Here is a 25,302-nt window from a genome sequence, read left to right as displayed (position 1 = left end):
GTGTTACTAATACAGAAGGAGAGAAGAGGATAAACGGTTCTGAGGCGTGCCAATCTATTGGATCGGTCCGGATAGTCGTAGGGAGGGGTTCACGTCATCCCAGTCCGAGCGGAGAAATGGTTCTGGCAACGCTGCGGCTCTTCTTAAGCTGACCCCGCCCTATTAATGTATTGGTAGAGTTGGTAGAGGGTAGGAAGACGCCGGTCTTATTAGCGATACTATTAGTGCAACGCCCGGCACTCGTCATAAGTCCCCGGTAAGTTTCGGGCTGACGGCAGCTTTGACTATTTTGGTGATTAGCGTGTATTGCGTCTTCGAGATTATGGAGACAAAGAGAGATTTCTTTAGAGATAAGAATCGAGTGGTGGCAACGCTAGACACAAGGGCTTTCTTGATTGTAACGGGTGATGGCTGCGTGGGCTGACAGAGAGAGGGACTTAATCTTTCCCTCTTAACCAACCTAGGTAGGATGAGACCCAGCCACCTAGATAATGTAGACAGGATGAGCTTGTGTTTCCCCACGTTGCGTCTTGTCCGTGTCTTGCCGTCCGCGAGTCAGACCATTCACCGCCCTAGGTAAGGATTCAGCTGCATGTTTGTACAGGGACTTGTATGCCTATGAGCCAATTATCGATCGTACGGTTCCATACTAAAAAGTCTTGCAATTGTCTACCGATTTCCGAGCCGGCTTGGCACGTCCGTTCTTCAAACACTCCGAAAGTACTCTAAGATTAATAGTCCCTGATTGCCACATGGTTGTCGAACTAATCTTGGGAGCATCACACGACCTGCAGCCCGAAACACAACCTATGCTGTGTTCTGCTAATCTAAAACCGACATTGGCGAATTGGATGCTGAAAAGATTAGAAGAGGAACAATGACTACTACTCAACTCCCCGTATCAGATTCTGATAAGTATGACTATGTAGTAGTTGGTGGGGGTACGGCCGGCTGTGTCCTCGGGGCAAGGCTGGCCGAATATCTTCCACACAAAAGGATTCTTCTCATTGAGGCTGGTCCAAGTGATTTTATGGATGATCGTGTCCTAGACCTTAAGCAATGGCTGCATCTGCTAGGTGGTGAGCTCGATTATGATTATGGCACCACTGAACAGCCTATGGGTAAGTCTGAAATTTCCAAATAAACCATCTCTTATCTTACCGTATTCTATTAGGCAATTCTTTCATTAGGCATGCGCGAGCAAAGGTTCTAGGTGGTTGCTCATCGCATAACACTTTGATTTCCTTCAGACCATTCAAATACGACTTGGATATTTGGCAATCGTTGGGGGCGCAAGGCTGGACTTTTCCGATATTTATGAAAGCGCTCGATAGACTGAGGAATAGTGTCCAACCAGTCCACACGAGACATCGCAACCAGCTTTGCCAGGACTGGGTTGATTCGTGTAGCACGGCGCTTCATATCCCAGTTGTTAACGACTTCAACAAGCAAATATCGGAAGCCGGATCATTGACACCGAGTGTAGGTTTCTTCTCGGTGAGCTACAATCCGGATGATGGAAGACGATCTAGTGCATCCGTCGCATACATTCACCCAATCCTCCGGGGTGAAGAAAAGCGACCAAACTTAACAATTCTCACCGATGCGTGGGTTTCAAAAATCAATGTTGTTGGCGACGTCGTCGAAGGTGTTAATCTTACGTTGAAAGATGGCTCTTCGCGGATTATCAAGGCGAAGACCGAAACGATATTAAGCGCCGGAGCTGTAGATACGCCTCGGCTTATGATGCTGTCGGGTATTGGACCTAAGAAGCAATTGTCTGATCTTGGCATTCACGTTGTGAGGGATATTCCCGGCGTCGGCGAAAACTTACAAGATCATCCCGAAAGTATCATCATGTGGGAGCTGAACAAGCCGGTACCTCCAAACCAGACTACTATGGATTCTGACGCAGGGATATTCTTACGTCGTGAGGCGCCGGGTGCTGGGGCTAAGAAATCGGCTGCGAATCCACAAGGCCTATCGGATGGAGATATCGCAGATGTTATGATGCACTGCTACCAAATTCCGTTCACGCTTAACACCCTCCGATTAGGATACCCTGATGTTCCAGACGGCTATGCCTTCTGTATGACACCAAACATTCCACGACCACGCTCACGAGGTCGGTTATATCTGACATCTGCGGATCCGAAGGTCAAACCGGCCCTCGATTTCCGATACTTCACAGATCCGGAAGGTTATGACGCGGCTACATTAGTATTCGGTATGAGAGCAGCACGCAAGGTAGCTGAACAAGCGCCATTCAAGGATTGGATCAAGAAGGAGGTTGCTCCAGGACCCAAGGTTCAATCAAACGAGGATTTAAGCCACTATGCGCGCAAAGCAGCGCACACTGTCTATCATCCTTGCGGAACGACAAGAATGGGAGATACGACCAAGGATGATTTAGCCGTGGTTAACGAAAAGTTGAAAGTAAGAGGATTAAAGAAACTGCGCATTGTGGACGCAGGAATCTTCCCTACTATTCCCACTATCAACCCTATGTTAACTGTATTGGGTGTTGCTGAGAGAGCTGCTGAGTTGATTGCGGAAGAGGCTCAATCGGAGAAGGAGAGAGCTAGGCTATGATTGACTTGCTGGGTGAGGCTAGTGATACCTATGCACTCTCTTTAAGGTGCTCAATGCTTTAACTTCCAAGTTGACATGGCGTTGGCTGGTTAAGTCAGAGGATATCCTCTCAATGATTGAATAAGGCTATACTAAATCAGGTATATTAAGTGTGCACTATTTTTGAATTCATAGTTATCCACAAGAAAAGAATTCCAACTCAATTACCCGGTTATATTTATTTATCGAGCGCGTTAGCTGATTATCGTCAAGGAAGAAGAGGAGTTGACAGAGTGAATTGTTGGAATTGATTTGGATAGTTCTTAGAGGCCTTGCTGCTAAATATCCACCTACAGGTGAGCTGTATAGCGCTGACTAAGCAGCCGAGTCTAGGCGGTCAGCGCCTATCGTTATCGTAGCTTCACTTTAATTGGCAGAATCCCCACTAACCTGCCGGTCCAACTTTTTTTTTCTGAGATTTACAGGGTGCATCTTAGAATCTAAAGACAGCAGAATTTAATAGCCATTGAAAATTGCAATGCCTGCCGCTCGTACAGGGAGTCGCGTTTCGGCGAAATCCCAAAAGGTGAAGGGGGATTCGAAATCTCTAAAGAGGAAACGAGATCAAGAAGATCTTCAAAAACTACAAAATGATGTAGACGAATTCGTAAGTAATAATCTCGAAGATCAGAACCAACGACTTTAAAGAGCAAAAATTAACAAGACATTTCATAGGACCCCAAACCCGAAAACACATCCAAATTCTCGACCCTGCCCATATCGAAACCGACTGCCTCCGGATTAGAGGCCTCACACTTCCAAAACCTGACCGATGTCCAAGCGCGAGCCATCCCCCTCGGTCTGAAAGGCCGCGATATCCTCGGCGCCGCAAAAACTGGTTCTGGAAAAACCCTCGCTTTCCTTGTTCCCGTTCTCGAGAAACTGTACCGTGCGCAATGGACAGAATACGATGGGTTAGGTGCCTTGATAATCTCACCGACGCGCGAACTCGCCGTGCAGATTTTCGAAGTGTTGCGCAAGATCGGGAGATACCATACCTTTTCCGCTGGTCTGGTAATCGGAGGCAAGAGTCTACGCGAGGAAGCAGAACGGTTGGGTCGGATGAATATTCTAGTATGCACACCAGGTCGCATGCTCCAACACCTCGATCAGACCGCCGGATTCGACGTCGACAATTTACAAATCCTAGTGCTAGACGAGGCGGATCGGATAATGGACATGGGATTTCAATCAGCCGTGGATGGGCTTGTAGAACATTTACCTAAATCGCGACAGACTATGTTGTTCAGTGCTACCCAAAGCAAGAAGGTTTCCGACTTAGCTAGATTGAGCTTGAAGGAACCCGAATATGTAGCCGTTCACGAAGCTGCTGCCGCGGCGACACCGACGACGTTAACACAGCATTACCTGGTTACACCTTTGGCGGACAAAATGGAAACTCTATACGGATTCATCAAGGCTAATCTCAAGAGCAAAATGATCGTATTTTTATCATCGGGAAAGCAGGTTCGCTTCGTGTACGAGAGCTTTCGCCATTTACAACCCGGTATTCCGCTATTACATCTACACGGCAGACAAAAGCAAGTGGCTCGATTGGAAATTACTTCAAGATTCTCTGCGGCTAAAAATTCGTGTCTATTTGCGACGGATGTAGTGGCGCGTGGTGTAGACTTTCCTGCTGTTGACTGGGTGGTGCAAATGGATTGCCCTGAGGATACCGATACATACATCCACCGAGTTGGGCGAACGGCGCGTTACGAAAGAAACGGAAAAGCAGTATTATTTCTAGATCCGAGTGAGGAGCAAGGCATGCTCAAGCGACTTGAACAACGCAAAGTGCCGATATATAAGGTCAATGTGCGAGAAAAGAAGAAATTGAGTATCCAGAATTCAATCCAGGATATGTGCTTCAAAAATCCGGACCTGAAATATCTCGGCCAAAAAGCTTTCGTCAGTTATACACGATCTATTCACTTACAAAAGGACAAGGAGATTTTTAATTTGAAAAAGTTGGATCTGGATGCATATGCCGCTAGCTTGGGTCTACCAGGAACGCCGCAAATCAAATTCCAGAAGGGTGAAGATATCAAGAAATTGAAGAATGCGCCTCGCGCGGGGCTGTCCAGCGACTCCGAGTCCGAGTTTGAGGAAGACAAGAAAAAACGAAAGAAGGGCGAGGTCCGAACAAAATACGATCGCATGTTTGAACGAACAAACCAAGACGTTTTAACCAGCCATTATAATAAATTGATCGGTGATGAGGGACAGGCTGCGAACGATGACGACGATGACGACCAAGACTTCCTCTCAGTGAAGCGCGTCCTTCGTGGCGATGATCTGGATGGTGAGACAAGCGACGGCCCAGCTCCCGGGACTAAGATTATTGAAGGGCTTGGTGGCGAAGAACCATTTGTCGTGGATTCTAAACGAAGGGAAAAGATGCTCAAATCCAAGAAGAAAATGCTCAAATTTAAGGGCAAGGGAGATAAGGTGGTGTTTGACGATGAAGGGGTGGCGCATCATCCCTACAAAATACAGGGCGAGGAAGATTTCATCCAGGACGGCTCTGCGGAGGCTCAACGACAGAAATTCGTTGAAAGCGAAGCAGTCAAGGTCAAGGAGGCCGATATCGATGACAAACAACTCGCCAAGGATAAGCGTCGGGAGAAGAAAGAGAAGCGGAAAGCCCGAGAAGCGATGGGAAGTGAAGATGCTATGGATGGTATGCCCAGACTCTCAGGAGCCGATGACGGGGAAGATCCGCTTGCTCTCCTAGCATCGTTGCCAATGCCAGGTGAAGACAGTGGTAGCGAAGCAGAAGAAGAGAGGCGTCCAAAGAAGAAAGCGAAGAAATGGTTCCAAGATGATTCAGATGACGAAAGACAGAAGGTTAAGAGTAAGAAGGGCAAAGGAAAAGTTATCGAGGTTGCTGAAGCACCAAATACCCTAGAAGATTACGAGGCATTGGCAGCTGGCCTACTCGAGGATTGATCCATTCCGGCTTCTTTTCATTGTATACCATAGAATCTTGGAGTTATTCAATGATACCATCCGTATGAGAATTGAGAATTCACCAGAAGTGGACCAACAACAATAACTATATCTAACACATGTGTACCTGGGTGGACAATTAAGAAAAGCTTCCTTAATTGTTCAAGGTGTATCCCACGAAGTTGTGCCAATTATACTGATGTTACTTACCGGGTAGGTGCTTAGGTGCCTAGCTCTCGGTTAAGATAGGGTGGTAGTTACCGGTGGTAGCTATAACTTGGCGTATCCGTAGCGTCCATGGGGGTTCTGTAACGTCCGATTGGCTTTGTTTCTAATGCTTTCTAGAACTCTATCACATGGCAAGTTTAGGTGGTTCTTTATCTGGTCGGCGGGGCTCTTAGGGGACTTCTGAAGGAACAACCCCTCTGGACCCCGCGACCCCTCCATCGCTATTTCCACCGATATCCATGTATTACAGGGGTGGTAATCGACCCATATAATTCTTAGTCTTACTGTAAGGCAAGAGCCAACGTCGTATTCTCATACACAACATCTACGGGATGCACCTGACGATTACACCTCCTAGACCTCCAGCTGAGAAAAGTTATTACGCCGACAAGGTTCCACCTTACTCATATTCTTTTTTCTTGTCTGACGATTAAAATATTCCTTCCTTTTCGTATCTCCCCGATCCTCCGCGACAGCCACTTCTCTCTTTCAACGTAGAGCATGGCAACCGACGTTCCATGAGTAACCTTTTGTCATCATAGCCTCAGACGAGCAAACATACCGACTAACGACCATAACTACTTATAAACTACGAATAATAGATCAAATACAAATTAGTTATTCGAATTGACTTGAAGCGATCATGTCAAACGGCACGAATGGTTCGGCCCCGCCTCGTACCAACGGCGCGGGACCTAATGACTTAGAGGCTCTATGTCGCGAACTCAAGTCGAAAGTCGATATCTTTCTTGACACTGCTACCGAGGATGACGTTCTCAACTCGGTGAAGAACCAAATCATAGTCGCTAGGGGTGTAATTGACGAAGCATTACGGCGATATAGGTGCTTATCTCTTTTCTAATTCTGCCTTCTTTTCCCATACTTCCCGATTCTAAATCTTAGAGGCTACACGTCGCGAATTATGCCGAGGGGTTACACAATGGAACAAAAGAAACACTATAACTACTTTCACAGTATGCTGACTACAGCTGGACAGACCCGAAGAACTCTCACTATCCTACAACGGCGGCAAAGACTGCCTCGTCCTCCTAATCCTAATCCTCGCTTCCCTCCCGTCTTCCGCCTCGCTACAATCGAAATCTGCGCGACCTCTATCCTCTTGTTCATCTCCACCATTCCCGCGCCACCTCCAAGCTCTCTATATCCGACCACCTCTTCCTTTCGCCGAAGTAGACGAATTCGTCACTACAACCTCGGCGGCTTACCACCTAGACCTCACAACGTCGAATCAATCCATGAAACCAGCATTGACGGAATACCTGCGCGAAAGACCTGAAGTTAAGGCTGTGTTTGTTGGAACGAGACGAACCGACCCGCATGGTGCCGACTTGACATTCTTCGATGAGACGGACGCCGATTGGCCTCGTTTTATGCGCATACATCCCGTAATCGACTGGCACTACCGTGAGGTGTGGGGTGTAAGTTGATATTTTGCTTCTATGTACATCATACAATTCCACTTCGATAGGAATCAACGCGATGTCGGGATTCCATGAGACTATACTAATGGACTCATAGTTCATACGCGCCTTAGGAATCCCATACTGCCCACTTTACGACAAGGGATACACATCACTAGGCGGTACAGACGATACACATCCGAACCCAGCTTTGAAAGAGGGAGCAAGTAAAACAGAAGGGCAACAATTCCGACCCGCATACGAACTTACAGAGGATAGAGAAGAGCGACTGGGTAGGGATCGATAGCGTTTATACAACTCCGCTCACTAGGAAAGGGCTAGAGGCTGTGTAAAGAGGGATGAATTACATGGAGTTCAGGTGACGATGAAATACATCTTAAGGGGGGTTATAGGACATCACTTTTTTTGAATACCAACTCCAACTCTTTATATCTACATTATCAAGGGCAAATTAAAATTACCGATGTTAGATAAAGAGGATATGAGACCTTAATTAGATAGATTATCTAAAACATTTGGTCTACATACATGATTTATGATTTACAATGTCTGGAACTGAAAGTAATAGTTATGCTATTATATATATATATATCTCACTAGATATCTAGTCTATTTCTCCACCAATGTCTACAGACAAACAAAGGAAATCACCTATCATCTCACTTCCAACCGTAAGGATCAAAATGCGTTATAATTGAGTCAGTCAGTCCTAAGGCTTAAAAATATAAAAGTGTACAGCCAGCCAAGAGACTTCCTTGTCTTTCTTCATTTCGTAGGTATCATCCATATCTCCGTCCATCCAGCAAAGCGAATCATGTCCCTTCGACTCCGATCCGCCATAGTTCCTGGGAATCGATACTAACAAAAAAAATGTGATGAAGTCCTAAGTCCTACTTGCTTGCTTGTTTGTTTATGTGTTTGTTGTTTGCTTGTGTGCTAGGTAGGTAGTCCGTCTGCTTCCGATTACTACTACCACTGCCTAGATGACAAAATTTCATTTCTTCTCCTTCCGTGGCATGTGTTTGCCACCTCTATACGTGTCTGTTCTCATCCCTTCTGCGTTATTTATACAACGCTATACCACCACTCCCCCACCCACCTCATTCCCCCTCACCAACCTACTCGTCCTTAAACCCCCACTCCTCCCACGGCCTAGAGACATCCACGACGTCACCGTATATTCTAAGTCGGTAGAAGCAAGTGTGGTCAGCACCGTAGTTGCTAATAGCCCTGACAACTATATGATCCGTAGTAGCGTGCATGCGCGCGATCTCATCGCTAAGCTTGAAGATCTGGATACCGTCGCCGTGGTCGAGCCTCTGGTACGTGAAGTGGCCGATCTTGATGAAACCCTCGTTTAATGTCACCTTACCCTTTATACCCGCGACTTGCGCTGACGTCTCCGGGAATTGGCTCAATGAAAAGGCGCGGATCTCATCACGCAGAGTGACCTCCTCGATGTAGGCCCATACCTCGATTTCTTTGGGTATGGCGCCGGGGTCTAACGTGGAACCGGGTAGGATGTGTTCGACAACTAGGTGCTGCGGCGTGATGTCGCGGCTCAACATGACGGCGATGGAGTTGGATTCCTTGCTGTGACTGTGGTTGCTGGGCTCTGCACAGAAACACTCGCCTTCTTCTTCCCACGCCGACAGACCGGCTAGGGGAGGCTGTGGCTTATACCCGTCGCGTTGGTACCACGCCCTGGATCGATGATGTTTGACAGAGTCCGTAGGAATATGCCATGTATTCGAGGTATACTTGGGGTCGATCACCGCACCCGAACCGACTGAAAAGAAATTGATCTGGTTGGTGAACATATCATTAGCATGGCTGCGGATAGCGCCAGAGGCCACTGCGTCGATCTTAGCGTTTTTTATGGCCCTCGCAATAGCAGCATCGCCGATAGCCTTGACCTCCTTTTCAGTTAGCCCCTGCAGCTTTGAACCACCAGAACTTTGCAGCTTAGCTATAGCCGCGGCGAGGTCTTTAATTCTGCTATTTTGGATGCCGATTTCTTTACGAATATCCTTTTGATAGTTTTTGACTTCCGTGTCGAACAATTTCTTGAATTCGTCTCTAGTCAAGACGATACCACCGATCATTTTTTTCAGGTTGTCTCTATTCTGAGCCTCCCACGCCTCCCACGCTTGTGGTTGGGCCGCCTGCGAGGTCTTGCCTGCATCACTCGTAGTTCCAGGGAGGAACCCGTCCTCGCTCAAACGTTGCCTGATAGCGCGCCAATGCGCTTCCGAGATGCTTTGGGTTCCAGAACCAGTGTTATCTAGCGTTAGAATTGCGTCGTCTCCCCTGATGAGGTTCCTTAAAGCATGCCAAAAGTCCTGTGATATCTTAGGCTTTCCTTTCTTGTCGACGTCGACATAAACTTGCTCGGGGATTTCCGTAATAATGCTCTCAACCAGGCTTGCTGGAGATTCCTTTGACTTCCCACTACCCCACGTAATTTGCGGTATAGGATTGCCAATACCCGTTGGGATGATCTGACGGAGGCCTTGTCCTAGGCTGCCCAAATTGAACCACCCCGAACCGGCGGCTGGTCTGGTCCTTACTGGTGAATCAACAGAGCCACCGTAAATGACACTCAAAAGTACCCAGCTTGCAGTCAGTAATCCGAGGAATACAAAACAAGTACTTTGCCAAACTCTCTGGTTCCCGGCGCCCCAAAGAGGCCGGACATGATGTCTTTGTCGACTGAAGGGTGAAGATTTGGTATCGGATGTGTCACTACTAGAGTAATCGTCGGGATAGTTTTGAGATACGCTTTTCGCACTTACAGGGAGAGTGGCCTTATGCTCACTACTACCCGGTCTTCTCGGCGGAATTTTAGTCGCACTCTTCACAGCATCTCCAACGGAGTCATCGGTAGACTCATCGATAAGGATTTTCGTCTTGGCTCCACCAGATGGTTTGGGACCTACGGGTGCGACACCGCTCGGTGGCCATTTCGCACCGGGCTTTGAGCTAGGGACTTTGGCTTTACTGCTCTTCTCATTGGCCCTCTTTTCAGTGAGTATCGTGCCGATAAGTGGATGTTTCTTAGGAATATCATCATCCGAGCTCTCATTGCCGGAATCAAATAATGTAATAACCGATGTTTTGGGGGGTTGTTGAGCTTGTTGAGGAAGTTCGTCGAGTATTTCCCTAGTCTGGCTTGCCCTAGTTGGGTCATTAATCATATCTCCAGCCGTAAACCTAAGCGCTTGGATCTGAGCCGGCGTGAGTTTTTTAAGATCCGCAACCGTTTCAGGCGGTATCTCTTCTGTTATGCTCGGTCGTTCTGATGTTATCATGCCGTCGATGAGGTTATTCATTTTTTGCAATTGACTTGGCGTTAAGCTAGTGTCAGCGGTCTCATCGCCATCGGTTCCTTGGCCAATTATGGACTTCCCCTTATCACCCTGCCTACCTCCGCGAGCGTTTCCAGTGCTAGCACCCCCACGATTACCGGCTTTGGGAAGCTTGCCAATCGTGGGCACAGGAGTATGGACGCCGGAACCACCATATATGTTGCCCTCTTCGATGTAACTTCTCCTGGAATCGGGACGAGCTGCCGATTCTAGAAGGGAACCATACCCACTTAGAGATCCAAAGAAAGACTTTGGGGTAGAGGTTGGCGGTACCGAAGCGAGCCGGTCATGGATGAGTGATTCAGGGTTGGGGGATCTATGCTGAACTGGCTTGTGGACCGGCTTTGGTTGCCTCTGCCATGTGGGACCACCTGTGAAAAACCGACCCAGTTTAGAAAGCGTTGGTTCATGAACCGGCCCTTCCCCGTACGCAGACTCCCAAAGATCATTCAAACTACCAGCCAGGTATTGCTGGTTGTTTGGTTCGCCTTCCTTTTTCTCGTCAGACTCATCCTCAGATTCGTCGTCTACTGATGAATTGTCCGAAGAGTCATTTGATGACTTTATGGATGGGTCGCTACTCCGGCTAGAATCACTTCCGAAGTCCTTCGGCTTCTCAGATGGTGGATCCTTATTCTTGGGATCCTCTGGCTGTGATTTATCTCCCTTTCCGGCCTCAATAACAGTTTCTTTGACGACCTTTTTTAAGTCCTTTTCCATGCCGAAACGCTTGCCATCTTTACCCAGTACTTTTCTAGTGAAACGTCTATCTTCGTCGTCCTCGCGAATGAGACCGGTTTTGTTCTTTTTATTTTTACTCCCAACAGAGTCAATATTTATGAGAGAATTGACGCCATACGACCCATCATGCCGAGGAAGTAGGCCAGGTAGATCTGACGCTGGCGGCTCACGGGGAGATTTGTTAGTTTTATTCTTGTCGTTGTTCTTATCGTTTTTGGGCGGCATCCTGAACCAGTATTTTGATAACCTTGGCGCGAGAGCCGATGAGAGTAACTAAAGACCCAGAGGAAGAATTAGCAAAATGCGCAAATTAGTGATTTATCGTATCGTCATCTCTTTTTAATGGAGAGCGGGTGATAATATTAAGTAGGGGGATTTGCGCCAATGTGAAATAATTGTATACTGGGGTTGGTTGAAGTGTAGATGAAAAAAAAAAAAAAAATGAATGGGTGACTAAACCACCGATAGAGTGAAATAGTAAAAGTTTGGAAAAGAGTGGTTGAATCTCTGCGGCATACCGGTGGATTGGTTTCACGCTCACTCTAGCTAGACCATATACCATAAATCAAACTTCTTCGCGAACCATAGGCGGCACAGGTATTATCCTCAACTGATGTTTATCGCAAGGATAAAAATAATCGTGTTTCGATATGAATAAATCAATATCGATGATGCGCGATGAATGAGTTGTGCGATCAAGGTAGTGTCAAGTAATGGAAGTGATAACTTTTTTTTTTCTCTTCCTGTGATGGAAGTAGATGTAGATGAATGGTTTTGATCATACCCCCAACCACCCTGCGTAATACCTCTTAAGATCTAAGAAGATGCGAAATCCGCGATGCTGAAAGCGTCTTGAGCGCAGGAGTTGGTACTATTGCTTTGTTAATAGGTACCGCTATGCACGTGCGGTAAGCTACCGGGTCCGGCGACGCATGTGGGTGTTGTCTAGGATGTGCATAAAGATAGCAGCCCGGAGTTGTTGAGACTGGACGCAACTCGACGGGAGATTTCCGAAGACGGTTTGGGACATGAATGTACAATGACTTTCTTTACCCTTTTAGGATTCTCTGAAGCCGTCAAAGAAACGACTGGAATGGGACTTATACACCTTAGGTCGGCATGGTACGTTAAACTTGAACGTTCAGGATTGAGGAATGCGAACCTTGAGCTAGACCGGTCGCGTCGCGGTAGTTGGTTGGTTGTATGTATATGGGGGGTATGAAGCTGTTTTAAGTACCTACCATCTCAGCTTTAGTAGCGAAACCAAAATTCAATTGGACAAATTCACGCTGCCATTAACTTTTTAACCTTTCCCCACAATAGAGCTGGACACCTAGCCGGAAAAGCCACATCTCTTGGCATAATATTACGTAAGACACGTACCTTCCTATTACCTTAGGAATATTCTAACTTTGTGTGACAATATATGTATATAAATACATCCATATATGTACCTAGGTGCTTTTGAACGAATATACGTTCAAGTTATATAGACACGTAATAGTTTATAGGGTATCTAATACCAACAATTAAAATAATACATGCATTGTTCTCTACTCATTAGGTATGACTTAGAATTTACTTATGTAATGAGCATCCTGTCATTTATTAGACTTGAGTTATATACACGTAAGTATGCAATTGGTCATATCTAAGTCTCATAGCACGGACATATGTAAGTGATTACATGTAAGTCAAATACGCCATCATTTTCAATACCAGTACCCAGGAAGTGACGAAGAGTGTTGCTTCCCAAGCTTCATGTCATCCATGGATTCTAACTATTATCCGTGGTTGGGCCAATTAAACTCTTTCGAACAGCAACGGACACTACAATGGATAGATGGCGTTGATCTGATCCGTTTGTGTGGTAACTTTTCGACGGACCATCGAATGACGGGTATTTAAGTCTTCCCTAAATAGGGATAGATCGGAAACCCTATCTATAACGAGGCACTTAAGTACATATGGTAATTTATTACGTACTGTGCAGTCGCACTCCCATCGTGACTGCTTTACTGTGTGAGCTAATCTTACTCACTGTACCTAAGTTCTTGCCTGCATCACGTCTGTCTGTCGCAGGGAGGGGCAGTTTTTCACCCCTCTAATTTCGTCCAATTTTAAATGGGGATCGCTGTTGACCGTTGACCGCCGCACCTTCTAAAGTCGCGACTTTCCCATCATCACACATTCTTTTCTCCCCCCCCTCCTTACACCAAATTGAAAGAATCGTCTTTTACTCTTTCAACATATCAATTGGTCTCCTCAAGTCTTCAAAATGGCCGTTGGAACTGTCCTGATCACTGGGTAAGTGTTTCTCATTTCCAAATGAACAATTAAAACACGTTTCCCCTCTTATAAATACCCCACGATAGCACTCCTAGAAAAGAACAAAGAAAAAAGGGGAAAAGACATGATACATACGTCTATAAATTTAGCTAGTCGTTCAATATATATTCTAACTACATATTTTCATAGTGGTACCGGATACATCGGATCCTTCACCACACTCGCCCTCCTCGAACATGGCTACGAAGTTATTATCGTAGACAACCTATACAACTCCTCCGAAGTCGCTCTTGACCGCATCGAACTAATCTCGGGCAAGAGACCGACCTTTTACAAGGTCGACCTTACTGATGAGGCCGGTCTCGACAAAGTTTTCGCTGCGCACCCTAATGTTGATAGCGTCATCCACTTTGCTGCGCTCAAGGCAAGCTCGTCGAGTCCCGATCGCCCGCACCACGTCGCTGACCCACGAACCAGGCCGTCGGTGAATCCGCCGAGATCCCCATTGAATACTACCGTGTGAACGTAGGAGGTACCATCTGCCTCTTAAGTTCCATGAAGAAGCATGATGTTACCAATATCGTCTTTTCCTCCTCGGCCACGGTTTACGGCGATGCTACTCGTTTCGAGAACATGATTCCAATCCCCGAACATTGCCCCATTGGGCCCACCAACACATACGGCCGAACCAAGGCTATAGTAGAAAACATAATCGAGGACTTCATCAGCGCGCAGCGCGCGAACCTGAAAAAAGCCGACAAGCCTTTTGAACAGTGGAACGGCGCCAATCTACGATACTTTAACCCGTGTGGAGCACACCCCACTGGTATCATGGGCGAGGATCCCCAAGGGGTTCCTTACAACCTACTGCCATTGCTAGGTAAAGTTGCGACCGGCGACAGACCAAAGCTTCTGGTATTTGGTGACGGTAGGTTACATATTCGGAATTCAAATTATCGGAGAATATATGAATTAACTCAGTATTTGTATAGATTACCCCTCTCGAGATGGAACAGCCATTCGTGATTACATCCACGTCGTCGATCTTGCGAGAGGCCATCTTGTTGCTCTGAACTACCTACGGGAACACAAGCCGGGTGTTAAGGCATGGAACCTCGGCTCTGGTAGAGGAAGTACTGTTTTCGAGATAATCAATGCATTCAGCAAGGTTGTCGGCCGGGATTTACCTTATGAGGTGGTTCCAAGAAGACAGGGTGACGTGCTAGATCTAACAGCCAACCCAACGCGAGCGAATCAAGAGCTACAGTGGAAGACAGAGCTTACCATGGAGAAGGCATGCGAGGATCTCTGGCGGTGGGTATCAAACAACCCCAAGGGGTATCGACAAGATCCCCCAGCTGAGTTGCTGGCCGCTGTCAAGGGTAAGAGCTCTTGAGAATTCTGATTAAGTACCTAGGTAGGTATTTACCTTTGAGATGGTGTGCTAGTCAGATTTGAACAAGGAGTTCACCTACTTGACCGGCATAATGTGTTGTTTGCACATTAATTCATAGAATAGACGAAAAAATCCATCCTGATCTCCAATTTCAAGTTCACCTCTACCTTTAATCATCTTCGATAGATACATCACGAAATGGTCACCCTACGGTATTAATCGACTACCTAGCAGCCTAGGTAATATTCTCCAGGGTTACCTTGCCTAGAGCTAAGCCCCTGCTTGGTAATAGGGTTGAATTGTCATCGAGCGTGAGACACTCACATAAGTGCGCATGCTATTCCACTACAACCAATAATATGTTGGGGCGTTGGGGTCTTGTATAACAAAGTACAGGATTCTTTATATACGATACATATCCCTGTAATTGTTTTGTCTAGATCTCATCAATTGTAGCGTAAAGTAGGTACGTAACGAATGATCAGCTCGAGGATCACCTCCCGAGCTGCACACAGCCACCTCACGTCTAACCCAGCTGTCTGCATGCGAGGTCCTGTAAGAGAGACATGATCGAATCAGCTTTTGCAGTCATTTTCGTGTGAACATCAATAGGACCGATGCGCCCGGGAACAAGTCGAATATTGAATGTGATGAAAAAACAAACTGCAGGTGTGGTGCTGTGGTACATGTATTGTGGAAGGTTATGCTACTGCCTAGAATCCAACCCACAAGTTGGCGAAGATTGCGTCTGGATGAGCGAATCAAGATGGGGATTTGGTGGAGGGGAAGAGGGGAATGCGTGGCAGTTCACGACAGACCGAATTTAAAATGGGAATGAACATTTAAAGCTTCGCAAACAGCAAGAATAAGCTTCGCACCCGTATGCGCTTACTCCTGCTGCTCCTGCTAGGTTGCGCAATATCCTTCGTTACTTATGCTGCCAAGACGGGAGGCAGTGCAGCGAAAGCAGCAAGAGAGATGGAGGGACCCAATTACAAGGCGATGGGCAGTTTCCAATGATGCAGACAGAACTCTAAACCTTCCCATAGAATTGGGTGTCGTTTCACAGCCACACAGCTTAAAGACTTTAGTGTAACCCGGCCGTAGATCCACTAGAGACCCCTGAATGTGGCTTAAGCTTCTCCTAGACCTTGTCTTCGGTGTCTCAAATCTCGAGAATCCATGAAACATTGTCTTTTTATTTTCTTTTTCTTTTTTCTGCTCGTATCTTTTCTCCCTTAAGCCTTAGGTGCTTTTCGTGTCATCGCCTATGTTTCGGTCGTCTATAATCAATTAATTGCATTTGTTGGAGTATAGGATGACGCATTTTGTTAATTAATTTTTTTGTTGCACGTCGCATCGTTGAGAACCACTTATTGATTGACTGCTCTCTCTTCCTTCTCCTTCCCTCTTGGCGTCGAATCGTTACAATGAGGCTATGACATATCTTTAAGATCTGCTTGGTTGGAGACAATTACATTTATGACTAAGCTCATATTTCTATTCTACATTGGTATCTTTGAGAGATCGTTGTTTCCACCAATCCATCTCGAGCGAGTCTCGCATCTAGTACTCCAGTCCTAGTCAACGTTTCTCCCAACTGGATTATTTGATGTCATATGCCTGGTCTTATCAACAGTATGGAGCATTTTCCTGTTCAAGATAACAGACAGTCACGGCTCCAATCACTTGGTGAGGAATGGGGTATAACATGTCAACCACCACCATCACCCTCGCCAAGACCCGATCAACCGCCATCATACCGAACAGACAACGATGAATTTCTCGCAGAGGACCTTCTTAAAAGACAGCGCACCAATGAATCACAAAATCAACAGTCCAAGGGAAGTCTTACTCGCGCCTTCACGACTAAAAAGAAGGCGTGGGAATATCGTGAAATATATAGTGCTCTTGTAGCCCATATTACTAACCAAGGATCACCGGGAGTTGCCGAATGTCTAATACTCAGGTTGAATCTAGCTGGTGGAAATCTCAACTTAGCACAAAAGAGCCGAACCAGTTTACTCAGCAGGAGGAAAAGTCTCGACTTGGCTGAGCGCAGTCAAGTGCTTCAAATTGCCGTGAAAAATGGACATTATGAGATGGTCGAAGTTTTACTACCGTACGCCGACGCATTAAGCTTAGACACCTCATTGCCAACCGCGATACGAAACGGGAATGTAGCAATTGCTGCACTTCTCATACGGTATGGTGCAAGTGTGGCTCAAACCGCAGATGGACAAGATGCATTTCGACAAATGTGTGCTATAGGTGGTCACCCGGACTTAATTTCGCTTATTCTGGGTTCTGAGGGACGACCGAATGCAGCTTGGATTTCCCAATCCATGGTAGAAGCTGCTAGGGCTGGCTGCCTTGGTACGGTGACACATCTAAGCCAGTCAATAGCCGATGGTAACCACGATAGTGCAGCAGCGCTGAAAGCAGCGGTGGCGCTCGGTCGGAGAGATATCGCTCTCGCCATCGTCCTTGGCAGCAAGCCACCATCTCAACCCGGTTTAAATGAAGCTTTCGATCAACTCATGACCCACCAAAATATCAATCCGAATGAGAAAATGGCGATGGCCGAGATTCTTTTATGTGCCGGGGCCGGAGGAGACTCAACCGCGAAAGCCCTGATTCACGCCTGTGCGACGTACTTCCTCGAAATGGTACATCTTCTAATCTCTTACGGGGCGTCAATTGAATACCAAGATGCAATTGCGGTTCGTAAAGCTGTGTCAAAAGGCAAAATCGACTTGGTGGAGGTTATGTTGAACGGAAGATCCAGCTTCAGTTCCCATTACGCATCCGAATGTGTAGAACTTCTACCAAAGAAAATGAGATTCGAGGAGCGGCACACCCTTCTCAATCTGCTACTTCATAAAGGCGCAGCCGGTACACCATTAGATGATGCACTCATTGATGCGGTAGAGGCCGGTGACCTGGAAGCAGTAAAAATACTTCTTACTCCCTTATTCCCTGGTGGGAAAATAGTTGGAAGCAAAGACATCAGGAAAGGTCCCCGAAGCATGGTATTCGAGCGTCACGAAACTGCCTCTACGGAACATAAGGGCGCCTTGGCATTGCAGATCGCCGTGAAGAGAGGTGATACCGCCATTGCGAATTTGATATTATCAGGAAAGCCACCTAATCCCGTTGCACTTGCTCAAATATTCCCTAGCGTGCGAAATCTTCCGCCGATAGAACGATATCAAATTACGGAATCCTTCCTCAGAGCCGGATTGACAGGTCCTACGGTTCATAGTGCATTAGAAAATGCTATCGACGAGAAGCCACCGCATCGAGATGAAAAGCTCATTGCTCTATTTCTCCGTTACAATGCAGATGTGAACTTCAATGAAGGCCATACTATTACTGCGGCTGTTTTACAAAAGGATGTCAGGCTGTTAGAGAGATTACTCAAGAGCAAACCGACAATTCAAGTAACAGCTAAAGCAATTCCTAGGGCGATGGAAATTGGCGACAATGCGATACGACTCGAAATCATAAATTTACTCTTAGCGGCAGGTGCATCTCAAGGAGGTACGGAAATATCTACAGCAGTTGATGCAGCTGTGCAAGCAAATCCTCCGGACAAGCGATTACTCAAGACGCTTCTACAGCAAGGGAACGCAGATGTGAATATAAACCAAGGGATTGCGGTAGAGCATGCCGTGCTTCATTCAGATCCGGATATCCTTGAAATGATTCTTGGCCTAGGACAACCCAACAACGAAAGCTTAGAACGGGGCTTGAAGAGTGTAGCGAAACTGCCACCATCTCCTGTTAAAACAGAGAAGTTAAATTCGATATTACGTCGCACACAATCGAAAGATGCCGTTACCGCTCTTCTCATACAAGAAGTACAGGCCGTCTTGAAGGTGCCTGCGGCCGAACAGAATTTCTCGACCTTGAAAGTTCTGATAGCAAATGGCGCTGATATTAATGCCATGAATGCTGAAGCACTATGTCGAGCGGTTGCTGCGGCGAACATGCAATTAGTAGATGTTCTATTCACCGCCAAGCCGAACCCTACGTCGATGGCGTTTGCTATGCCTCACGCTCTTCGTATTCGCGACTTGGTGGACCGACTGACATTTGCGCAAAAAGTCTTAGAAGGTGGTATACCGCCAAATGAAGTGAATAGGGCTCTTGTATTTGCGGTGAATACCTACCCCGAAGATATACCTCTCATCAACACACTTTTAGCTTGCGCCGATACTCAGGACGGGCTAGCCTTAATGGATGCCATTAAGAGAGAGAAACAAGATATCGTGGAATTAATACTCCGCAAGAAGACTTTCACCACCGAGGTCCTTAACACTGGCTTCACACATGCATCGAGGGGGAAGAACAAGAGGTCAAGAAGCATGTCTTCAATTAGTTTATTAAAAGCTGGAGCGTCGGGTGATGTGGTATCTGACGCACTCTTAGCCGCTGCTACGGATGGCGACGTGGATTTCGGCACCATCTTAGTGCAGAATGGGGGTAGTGTGGAGCATAAAGACGGCCAAGCTATTGTGGAAGCTTGCAAGTCAGGAGCTGTTGAAGTCTTAGCCATGTTGCTAGCGGGCGATTCCAAAGTCGCTCAGAAGACACTTCAAAGAGGTTTCCAGGCAGCTACACAAGTCGGAGACTTGAAGAAGAGGGCTGAGATTTTCAAGTTACTTCTGCAAATGGGTGTCACCGGAGACGTAGTTGATGCGCAGCTTGTATCAGCTGGAAGATATGGCGACGAAGGGAAAAATCTCGTGGAGCTTTTGTTGGTGTATGGAGCAAGCCCTGATTACAACGACGGCGACGCAGTCGAAAAGGCTGCAAGGAGCGCCTTCTTGGGCAATTTAGAGATGCTCCTAGGCATCGTTGATGTCGGTGGGCGTCAGAAACGGCCCTCTTCACATACTCTAGTACGTGCTATGGAGGCATGCTGGGATACTAACAGGGACACAAGATTTAAAATCATGAGTTGGGTATTCCAAGCAGGAAAGCCCGTTCCGAGCGCCGTCCACAATATGTTGAACCGTGCGGTTAATGAAGAAAATCCAGAGGAAAGACTCATTCAACTTCTCGTTACCAATCGAGCATCGCCAACAGCGAATAGCTGCCAGACCTTAGTCGATGCAACTAAAACTCTGTCGCCCTCAGCTTTCGCTAAACTTCTGGAGTCAAAAATCACCGCGGAAGAGGCTTCATCGGTATTTGCAAAAGCTTTTGTACCCGATAATGTTTCTTGGTGGTTATCTACTTGCGGCTACGAGATCGGTAAGAGCTTGCTTGAAAAGGGTGCGACTGGCGATGGAGTCGATGCAGCTTTCGCTGCAGTTTTGGGGCTCTATGTCGAAACGCACGCAAAATTAGCGAATGATTTCGTTGACCTGCTTCTCAAATATGGCGCGGATGTCAACTACAATAACGGAGAATCTTTCCAAAATGCAGCCGCCCAGGGAGATCCCGACCTACTCAAAAGACTGCTTCGGGAAAGACCTAACTCACAAGCACTTACGTTTGCATTCCCTCGAATTTTCAATACAAATGCGACCGAAGACGACGTATACGACCTTATTACGATTTTCATTGAATACGGCGACGGGCAAAGTCGGATGGATGTTGCATTCACCCAGTCAGGTTCAGAGCCCACCTTAATCAGAGCACTGAGTCAGTTTCCGCGGTCGACAAAAATCCTTGGGGCACTTTTAGATGCCGGTTTTTATCATGACCAAATGACGACTTGCAAGGTGATGGAGGAAATTGAAGAGGAGGAACAAGTGACACTGCTCATGTGGGCGTTGTTGCAACCCCAAAAGAAAATTAGCAGTGCAGTTATCGACTTGTTGATTGAAAGAGGTGCCAAGATCAATTTCGAAACATCTATATCCCGCATGACTCCTTTAATGTTAGCGATACAATCTCGTCGCCAAGATATCGTTAAGTCTTTGCTTATAGCAGATGCCGACGTTGATGTAACCGACGCGACGGGAAGATCACCACTATCAATGGCATCTGCGATAGGAGGAGATTTGGCTATTATCATGATGTCAAACCTATTAGCAGCAGGAGCCTCAAAGAACGACGGCTCGCTACACAATGCAGCACGCGAGCTTAATCTGCAAGCGATGCAAGTATTAGTTGAATATAGGCACGACCCCGACTTCCCCAGTCCACTACATGGTGGGCGTAGCGCATTGGGCGAGCTATGCCTTCATGCGGCGGATTCCGGCGAGCTCACGGCCCGCCGAGAGAAAACGATGGAAAAAGCCATCAATTTCCTTCTCCAAAGTGAATCTGATATCACTTTACAGTCTGATGGCAAATCTACCCTCCTTCTAGCTTTCGAATCCGCCGATCCCCTAACTACAACAAAAGTCTTGTTGCGAGCCGACATGTGGAGATACATCAATAAGCCATTCAATTACTACACGGATGGAAAGTTTACTTACTCGCCCACCATGTATGTACAGCGGGTACTACCAGAATCCGACCACAAATCACAACTTCTGGTCTTATTACGAGCAAACCGTGGGATCGACGTTTACTACGCGAACAGTGGCCCACAGCCTGATGATGCCATAGGTATGCCTACGAATATCCAACTCGAAGAGCAAGAACGTAAAGCACGACTAGCTCGCATACAAAAAGAGAACGAAGACCATATTTTGGCTATCCAGCGAAATAAGGAACTCGCAGCAGTCCAAGCGCAAATTTGGGCAAGTCAAGCCGAACTGGAGGATGCACGCAAGAAACGAGCACACAGCGCAGATCTATCGGCCATACAAGAGCGAGCACGTGTTGAGGAGGATTTATTCAATTCAGCCATGCGACAACAACGCGCACGACAAGCTGCTGAAGTGAAGCACCAAGAAGCGCTAACACATGCGGGCCTGACACGCGCCCAAGCGATCGCAGACGCGGAATTGGCAGTCGAAGCGCAGAAACAGAAACGAATGTTGCAATGGGAACGCGATGTAGGCAACGAGCGTGTAGGTAATGCCAACCAGCTCAGTAGCATCAAGCTACGAGAAAGGGAAGAGTTAGAACGCTTAGATCAAGCAGCGGATTCGCGACTCAGGACTCGCATTCAGGAGCAGAGGAAATTGGTCGATAGCCAGAGCAATTTAGCGGCGAATATCGCTGGCGCGGGACCTGGGGCGAGGAGACAAATTGGTTTTGTTAGTGGAGAGTTGGGACCGGATTGAGTGAATATTTGGAGTTGACATTGGCGAGGAAAAGTCCAGAGAATTTGGTATTGGACTTCTAGTTAATATTTTGAGTTGATCCGACAATTCTTGGTCGACATTTTACTTGCATTGTCGCGGAGATTTTACTACCTACCTAGGTATTGGTGTAGGTTATGGCTCATTAAGAAGCATTTATAAGAAACTTCATAATAAAGTCCCTTGCTTGCTTAGGTGTAGCAAGCTGAACACAGCGATTGGGGGTGATTACGGGCTCATATAGCGTCATCTATTATTACTTAATACAGTAAGCCTGGATCAAATGAATTAAGTAATCGGCAGCTAATTTTAACAACTCGGAATTCCGGGCTACGACCGAGCTGGTATGCCACCTAAGTCGTTTGAATTTTGGCGTGCAGGTTACACGGCGGGGTATTGATAGATGCGAAATTGTCGCGCGCGAATCCGAAATCTAATCTCTAATCTCTTTTTTTTTTACCCAACTTTTAATACATAGGACTTTCTATCTTCCATATTGTCGCTCTTTCTTTTTCCTTCTCATCCAAACTAGAAATTTCACTTAGAACCATTGAACTTAATCGCTTTCCTATTTAACTATGATATCCTGATAGACTTCCTTCTTTTCTCGTGCTCGGAGTTACTCGGATACTAGATCTAGATCGCGGATAGTACTTAAGGTAGTATCAGTATCTCTAAATACACTCATAAAACAACTACAACAACTCGGCACTTGTTCATCCGCCGAACAAACAAGAAAAAATGCCTCCTTCAACACCTAGCTCTATGATCTTACGCACGGTATTCCGGCGACATATAGAACATCTCCGTATCTCCAGGATACCACGGCGTTTCCAATCTCAATCCACCACCACCACCACTACCTCCGTCCCTAAACCCAATGAAGCAGCCAAACCACCCGCAGTAGACCCGGTCCCGGTAGGCGGCACCCCGGCCGCCGCCCCGGGTTTCTGGTCGCGATTAGGTCCTCTCACGAAAGCAGGCCAAGCATACGCGCGCGCGCAAAAAAACAGACCTTGGACTACGCAGATTGTGAGCGCACTTGTGATTTATCTAGCTGCGGATATAAGTGCGCAGAGTATTGGCGGGAAGGAGTATGTGCCGGAGCGTACGGCGAGGAATTTAGTCGTTGGCGGCGTTTCGGCTGTGCCGAATTTTATGTGGTGAGTTTTTTTTATTCGTCTGAAGTAAAACTCCGAATGATAAGGCTGATTCGTAGTAGGTTCGTCTGGTTGTCGAAACATTTTAATTATCAATCGCACGCCCTCTCTATCGGCGTCAAGATTGTTGTGAATCAGTTGACTTTCACGCCTATTTTCAACAGCTACTTTTTCGGCGCGCAGGCACTACTAGCTGGAGACAGTCTAGCTGAGACTTGGGATCGTGTGCGTCGTACTGTTCCTATTAGTTGGCTCAATGCCTGGAAACTGTGGCCCGCTGTTACGGCGTTCAGTTTTACTTTTGTGCCTATGGAGTACCGCAGTGTGTTCGCTGGTGTGGTTGCGGTAGGCTGGCAGACTTACTTGAGTTACTTGAACAGACAAGTGGAGATCGAAGAGGAGACGAAGGCGGCCGAGTCGTCCTCTGCTGTTGAAAAGGCAGCGTTACAGGTTAATATGCCACGAAACGCCGTATAACGGTCTAAATCCAATTACTCTTTTCTCGCGTCGGTCAGGCCGGAAAAACGGAGTTAGAATTACATAGACGGGTTGTACGACATAGAATCAAGACGGCCGACGATCAGCGCACATGGGAATAATAGAGGGGCGTTCGGAGTAAGCGAGTCAATTGATACTCATTCGAATTTGTGACTCTCACAGTTGTAATTCCTTCGTCTATCCTATATCTGACATTCCTTTCAAGAATCGATGTCGCTATAATACAAATATTTGATCATTTTTAGGGATTTCGTTTAGGGTCTTCCCATCTCCCTCGCTATAACGTACCCCGCTAACCCTTCAGGATACGGTGCTGTGCAACCTTCTGTAAGACTCCCGTCGCGAACTCGGGAACGTCCGTAAGCAAATTATTAAACTCGGGGTCATCACAGACATCCTCAATAATAACAGCGCTGAAAAAAATAAGCAACTCCCGCATTTTATCATAAACCGGTGTTCTCTTAAACACGTAACGAATGAGTAACGCAATCTCGGTCACCATATCCGGGAATATAGTGATCATTCGTAGAAGACAAGCCAGTTTGGAAGTAGTCAGGAGTATGAGTTCTTCAATGCAGTATTTGTCCGCGACGATGTGTAAGTCGACATGACACAAAAACCGCTCGCGGAAATTCGGACATGGACCATCTTCGATTTCGTCCTGCTTGACTAGTTTCTCAAAACGGCATAATCCGTTGGCTTCGCACCATTCTCCGACGGCGTCGATGATGGCGAGTCGACTGTTGAATTCAACGCTACAACGGAAGTTGTTGAACTCGCGCACCCGGTTTACGACGGTGGATTCAAAGGATTCTAGGTCCTTGCTCATGTCGTGGATGGAATAGGGTAGTGTCCAGAGAAATCCATTGCTGGGCGGCGGACAGAGTTTGGGTACGTATACATTATCGTGGGACCCTTCGATTTCGGGAGGTGAGGCTTCTTGTTTGATTTCCGTAAATTTATGTGTTAGCTCGGGCTCAGCACAGTTGTAGTCCCCGCAATAGGCGAATTGTCTGAGACGGTCGAATGTTTCTTCGTCTACGTCACTCCAGATGGTGGTCTTGTTCGTGGCTTCGATGAATGGCCCGTTGATTAGGGTATTGAGGGGTACCGATAGGCTAGCAAAGACGTCTGCGTGGACGTTGTACCTTTTTTCGTGGCGTCCGACGACGAACTTGAAAAACCTGTCGTTGAGTAGGCTGCCGATGGTTAGTACCTAAAGAATGTCATGATTGACACCTCCATTTTGTATGGTAGATATTTGTTTGACTTACTCGACTGATGGGGGACCCATGATGTTCTGGCGAGGTCGGGCTTCGGTAGTCAACGAATAGCGACCTTTACGATGCTGGAAACGATATAAAGGGTTCTCAGTTCCGCGCCGAG

The 25,302-nt window shown here is 46.8% G+C and overlaps 8 protein-coding genes across 8 annotated transcripts; 6 read left to right on the top strand and 2 right to left on the bottom strand.

The window, feature by feature from the left end:
* The first annotated feature begins 671 nt into the window (after positions 1–671).
* Positions 672–2,806, top strand: F4822DRAFT_408833 (putative GMC oxidoreductase). Its single transcript, XM_051458608.1, has 2 exons — positions 672–1,121; positions 1,175–2,806. Exons 1-2 carry the CDS (start codon positions 878–880, stop codon positions 2,590–2,592), a joined length of 1,662 nt encoding a protein of 553 aa, XP_051311831.1. The 5' UTR covers positions 672–877; the 3' UTR covers positions 2,593–2,806.
* A 241-nt stretch (positions 2,807–3,047) lies between these two features.
* Positions 3,048–5,713, top strand: F4822DRAFT_304353 (DEAD-domain-containing protein). The gene is made up of 2 exons (XM_051455221.1): positions 3,048–3,238; positions 3,307–5,713. The coding sequence occupies exons 1-2, from the start codon at positions 3,110–3,112 to the stop codon at positions 5,581–5,583; spliced, it is 2,406 nt and encodes an 801-aa protein (XP_051311830.1). The 5' UTR covers positions 3,048–3,109; the 3' UTR covers positions 5,584–5,713.
* A 228-nt stretch (positions 5,714–5,941) lies between these two features.
* On the top strand, positions 5,942–7,660 carry F4822DRAFT_408830 (putative FAD synthetase). The gene is made up of 3 exons (XM_051458607.1): positions 5,942–6,654; positions 6,809–7,250; positions 7,351–7,660. Exons 1-3 carry the CDS (start codon positions 6,455–6,457, stop codon positions 7,537–7,539), a joined length of 831 nt encoding a protein of 276 aa, XP_051311829.1. The 5' UTR covers positions 5,942–6,454; the 3' UTR covers positions 7,540–7,660.
* A 79-nt stretch (positions 7,661–7,739) lies between these two features.
* On the bottom strand, positions 7,740–12,069 carry F4822DRAFT_304325 (uncharacterized protein). Its single transcript, XM_051455220.1, has 2 exons — positions 11,881–12,069; positions 7,740–11,635 (listed from the first exon to the last, which is right to left on the bottom strand). The coding sequence occupies exon 2, from the start codon at positions 11,585–11,587 to the stop codon at positions 8,372–8,374; it is 3,216 nt and encodes a 1,071-aa protein (XP_051311828.1). The 5' UTR covers positions 11,588–11,635; positions 11,881–12,069; the 3' UTR covers positions 7,740–8,371.
* Positions 12,070–13,555: 1,486 nt separating this feature from the next.
* On the top strand, positions 13,556–15,356 carry F4822DRAFT_304304 (UDP-glucose 4-epimerase). The gene is made up of 4 exons (XM_051455219.1): positions 13,556–13,669; positions 13,841–14,075; positions 14,129–14,579; positions 14,644–15,356. The coding sequence occupies exons 1-4, from the start codon at positions 13,641–13,643 to the stop codon at positions 15,045–15,047; spliced, it is 1,119 nt and encodes a 372-aa protein (XP_051311827.1). The 5' UTR covers positions 13,556–13,640; the 3' UTR covers positions 15,048–15,356.
* Positions 15,357–16,248: 892 nt separating this feature from the next.
* Positions 16,249–22,701, top strand: F4822DRAFT_408824 (ankyrin). Its single transcript, XM_051458606.1, has one exon. The coding sequence runs from the start codon at positions 16,667–16,669 to the stop codon at positions 22,238–22,240; it is 5,574 nt and encodes a 1,857-aa protein (XP_051311826.1). The 5' UTR covers positions 16,249–16,666; the 3' UTR covers positions 22,241–22,701.
* F4822DRAFT_408823 (uncharacterized protein) lies at positions 22,701–24,155 on the top strand. Its single transcript, XM_051458605.1, has 2 exons — positions 22,701–23,421; positions 23,481–24,155. The coding sequence occupies exons 1-2, from the start codon at positions 23,000–23,002 to the stop codon at positions 23,893–23,895; spliced, it is 837 nt and encodes a 278-aa protein (XP_051311825.1). The 5' UTR covers positions 22,701–22,999; the 3' UTR covers positions 23,896–24,155.
* Positions 24,156–25,220, bottom strand: F4822DRAFT_408821 (uncharacterized protein). The gene is made up of 2 exons (XM_051458604.1): positions 25,191–25,220; positions 24,156–25,115 (listed from the first exon to the last, which is right to left on the bottom strand). The coding sequence occupies exons 1-2, from the start codon at positions 25,208–25,210 to the stop codon at positions 24,209–24,211; spliced, it is 927 nt and encodes a 308-aa protein (XP_051311824.1). The 5' UTR covers positions 25,211–25,220; the 3' UTR covers positions 24,156–24,208.
* Between the last annotated feature and the right edge of the window lie 82 nt (positions 25,221–25,302).

The sequence above is a fragment of the Hypoxylon trugodes genome (genome assembly GCF_022578975.1).
Source record: "Hypoxylon trugodes strain CBS 135444 unplaced genomic scaffold F4822scaffold_7, whole genome shotgun sequence".
Classification (NCBI taxonomy): Eukaryota; Fungi; Ascomycota; class Sordariomycetes; order Xylariales; family Hypoxylaceae; genus Hypoxylon; species Hypoxylon trugodes.
Note: the sequence above shows the minus strand (reverse complement) of the source record. Positions and strands in the feature narration are given on the sequence as shown.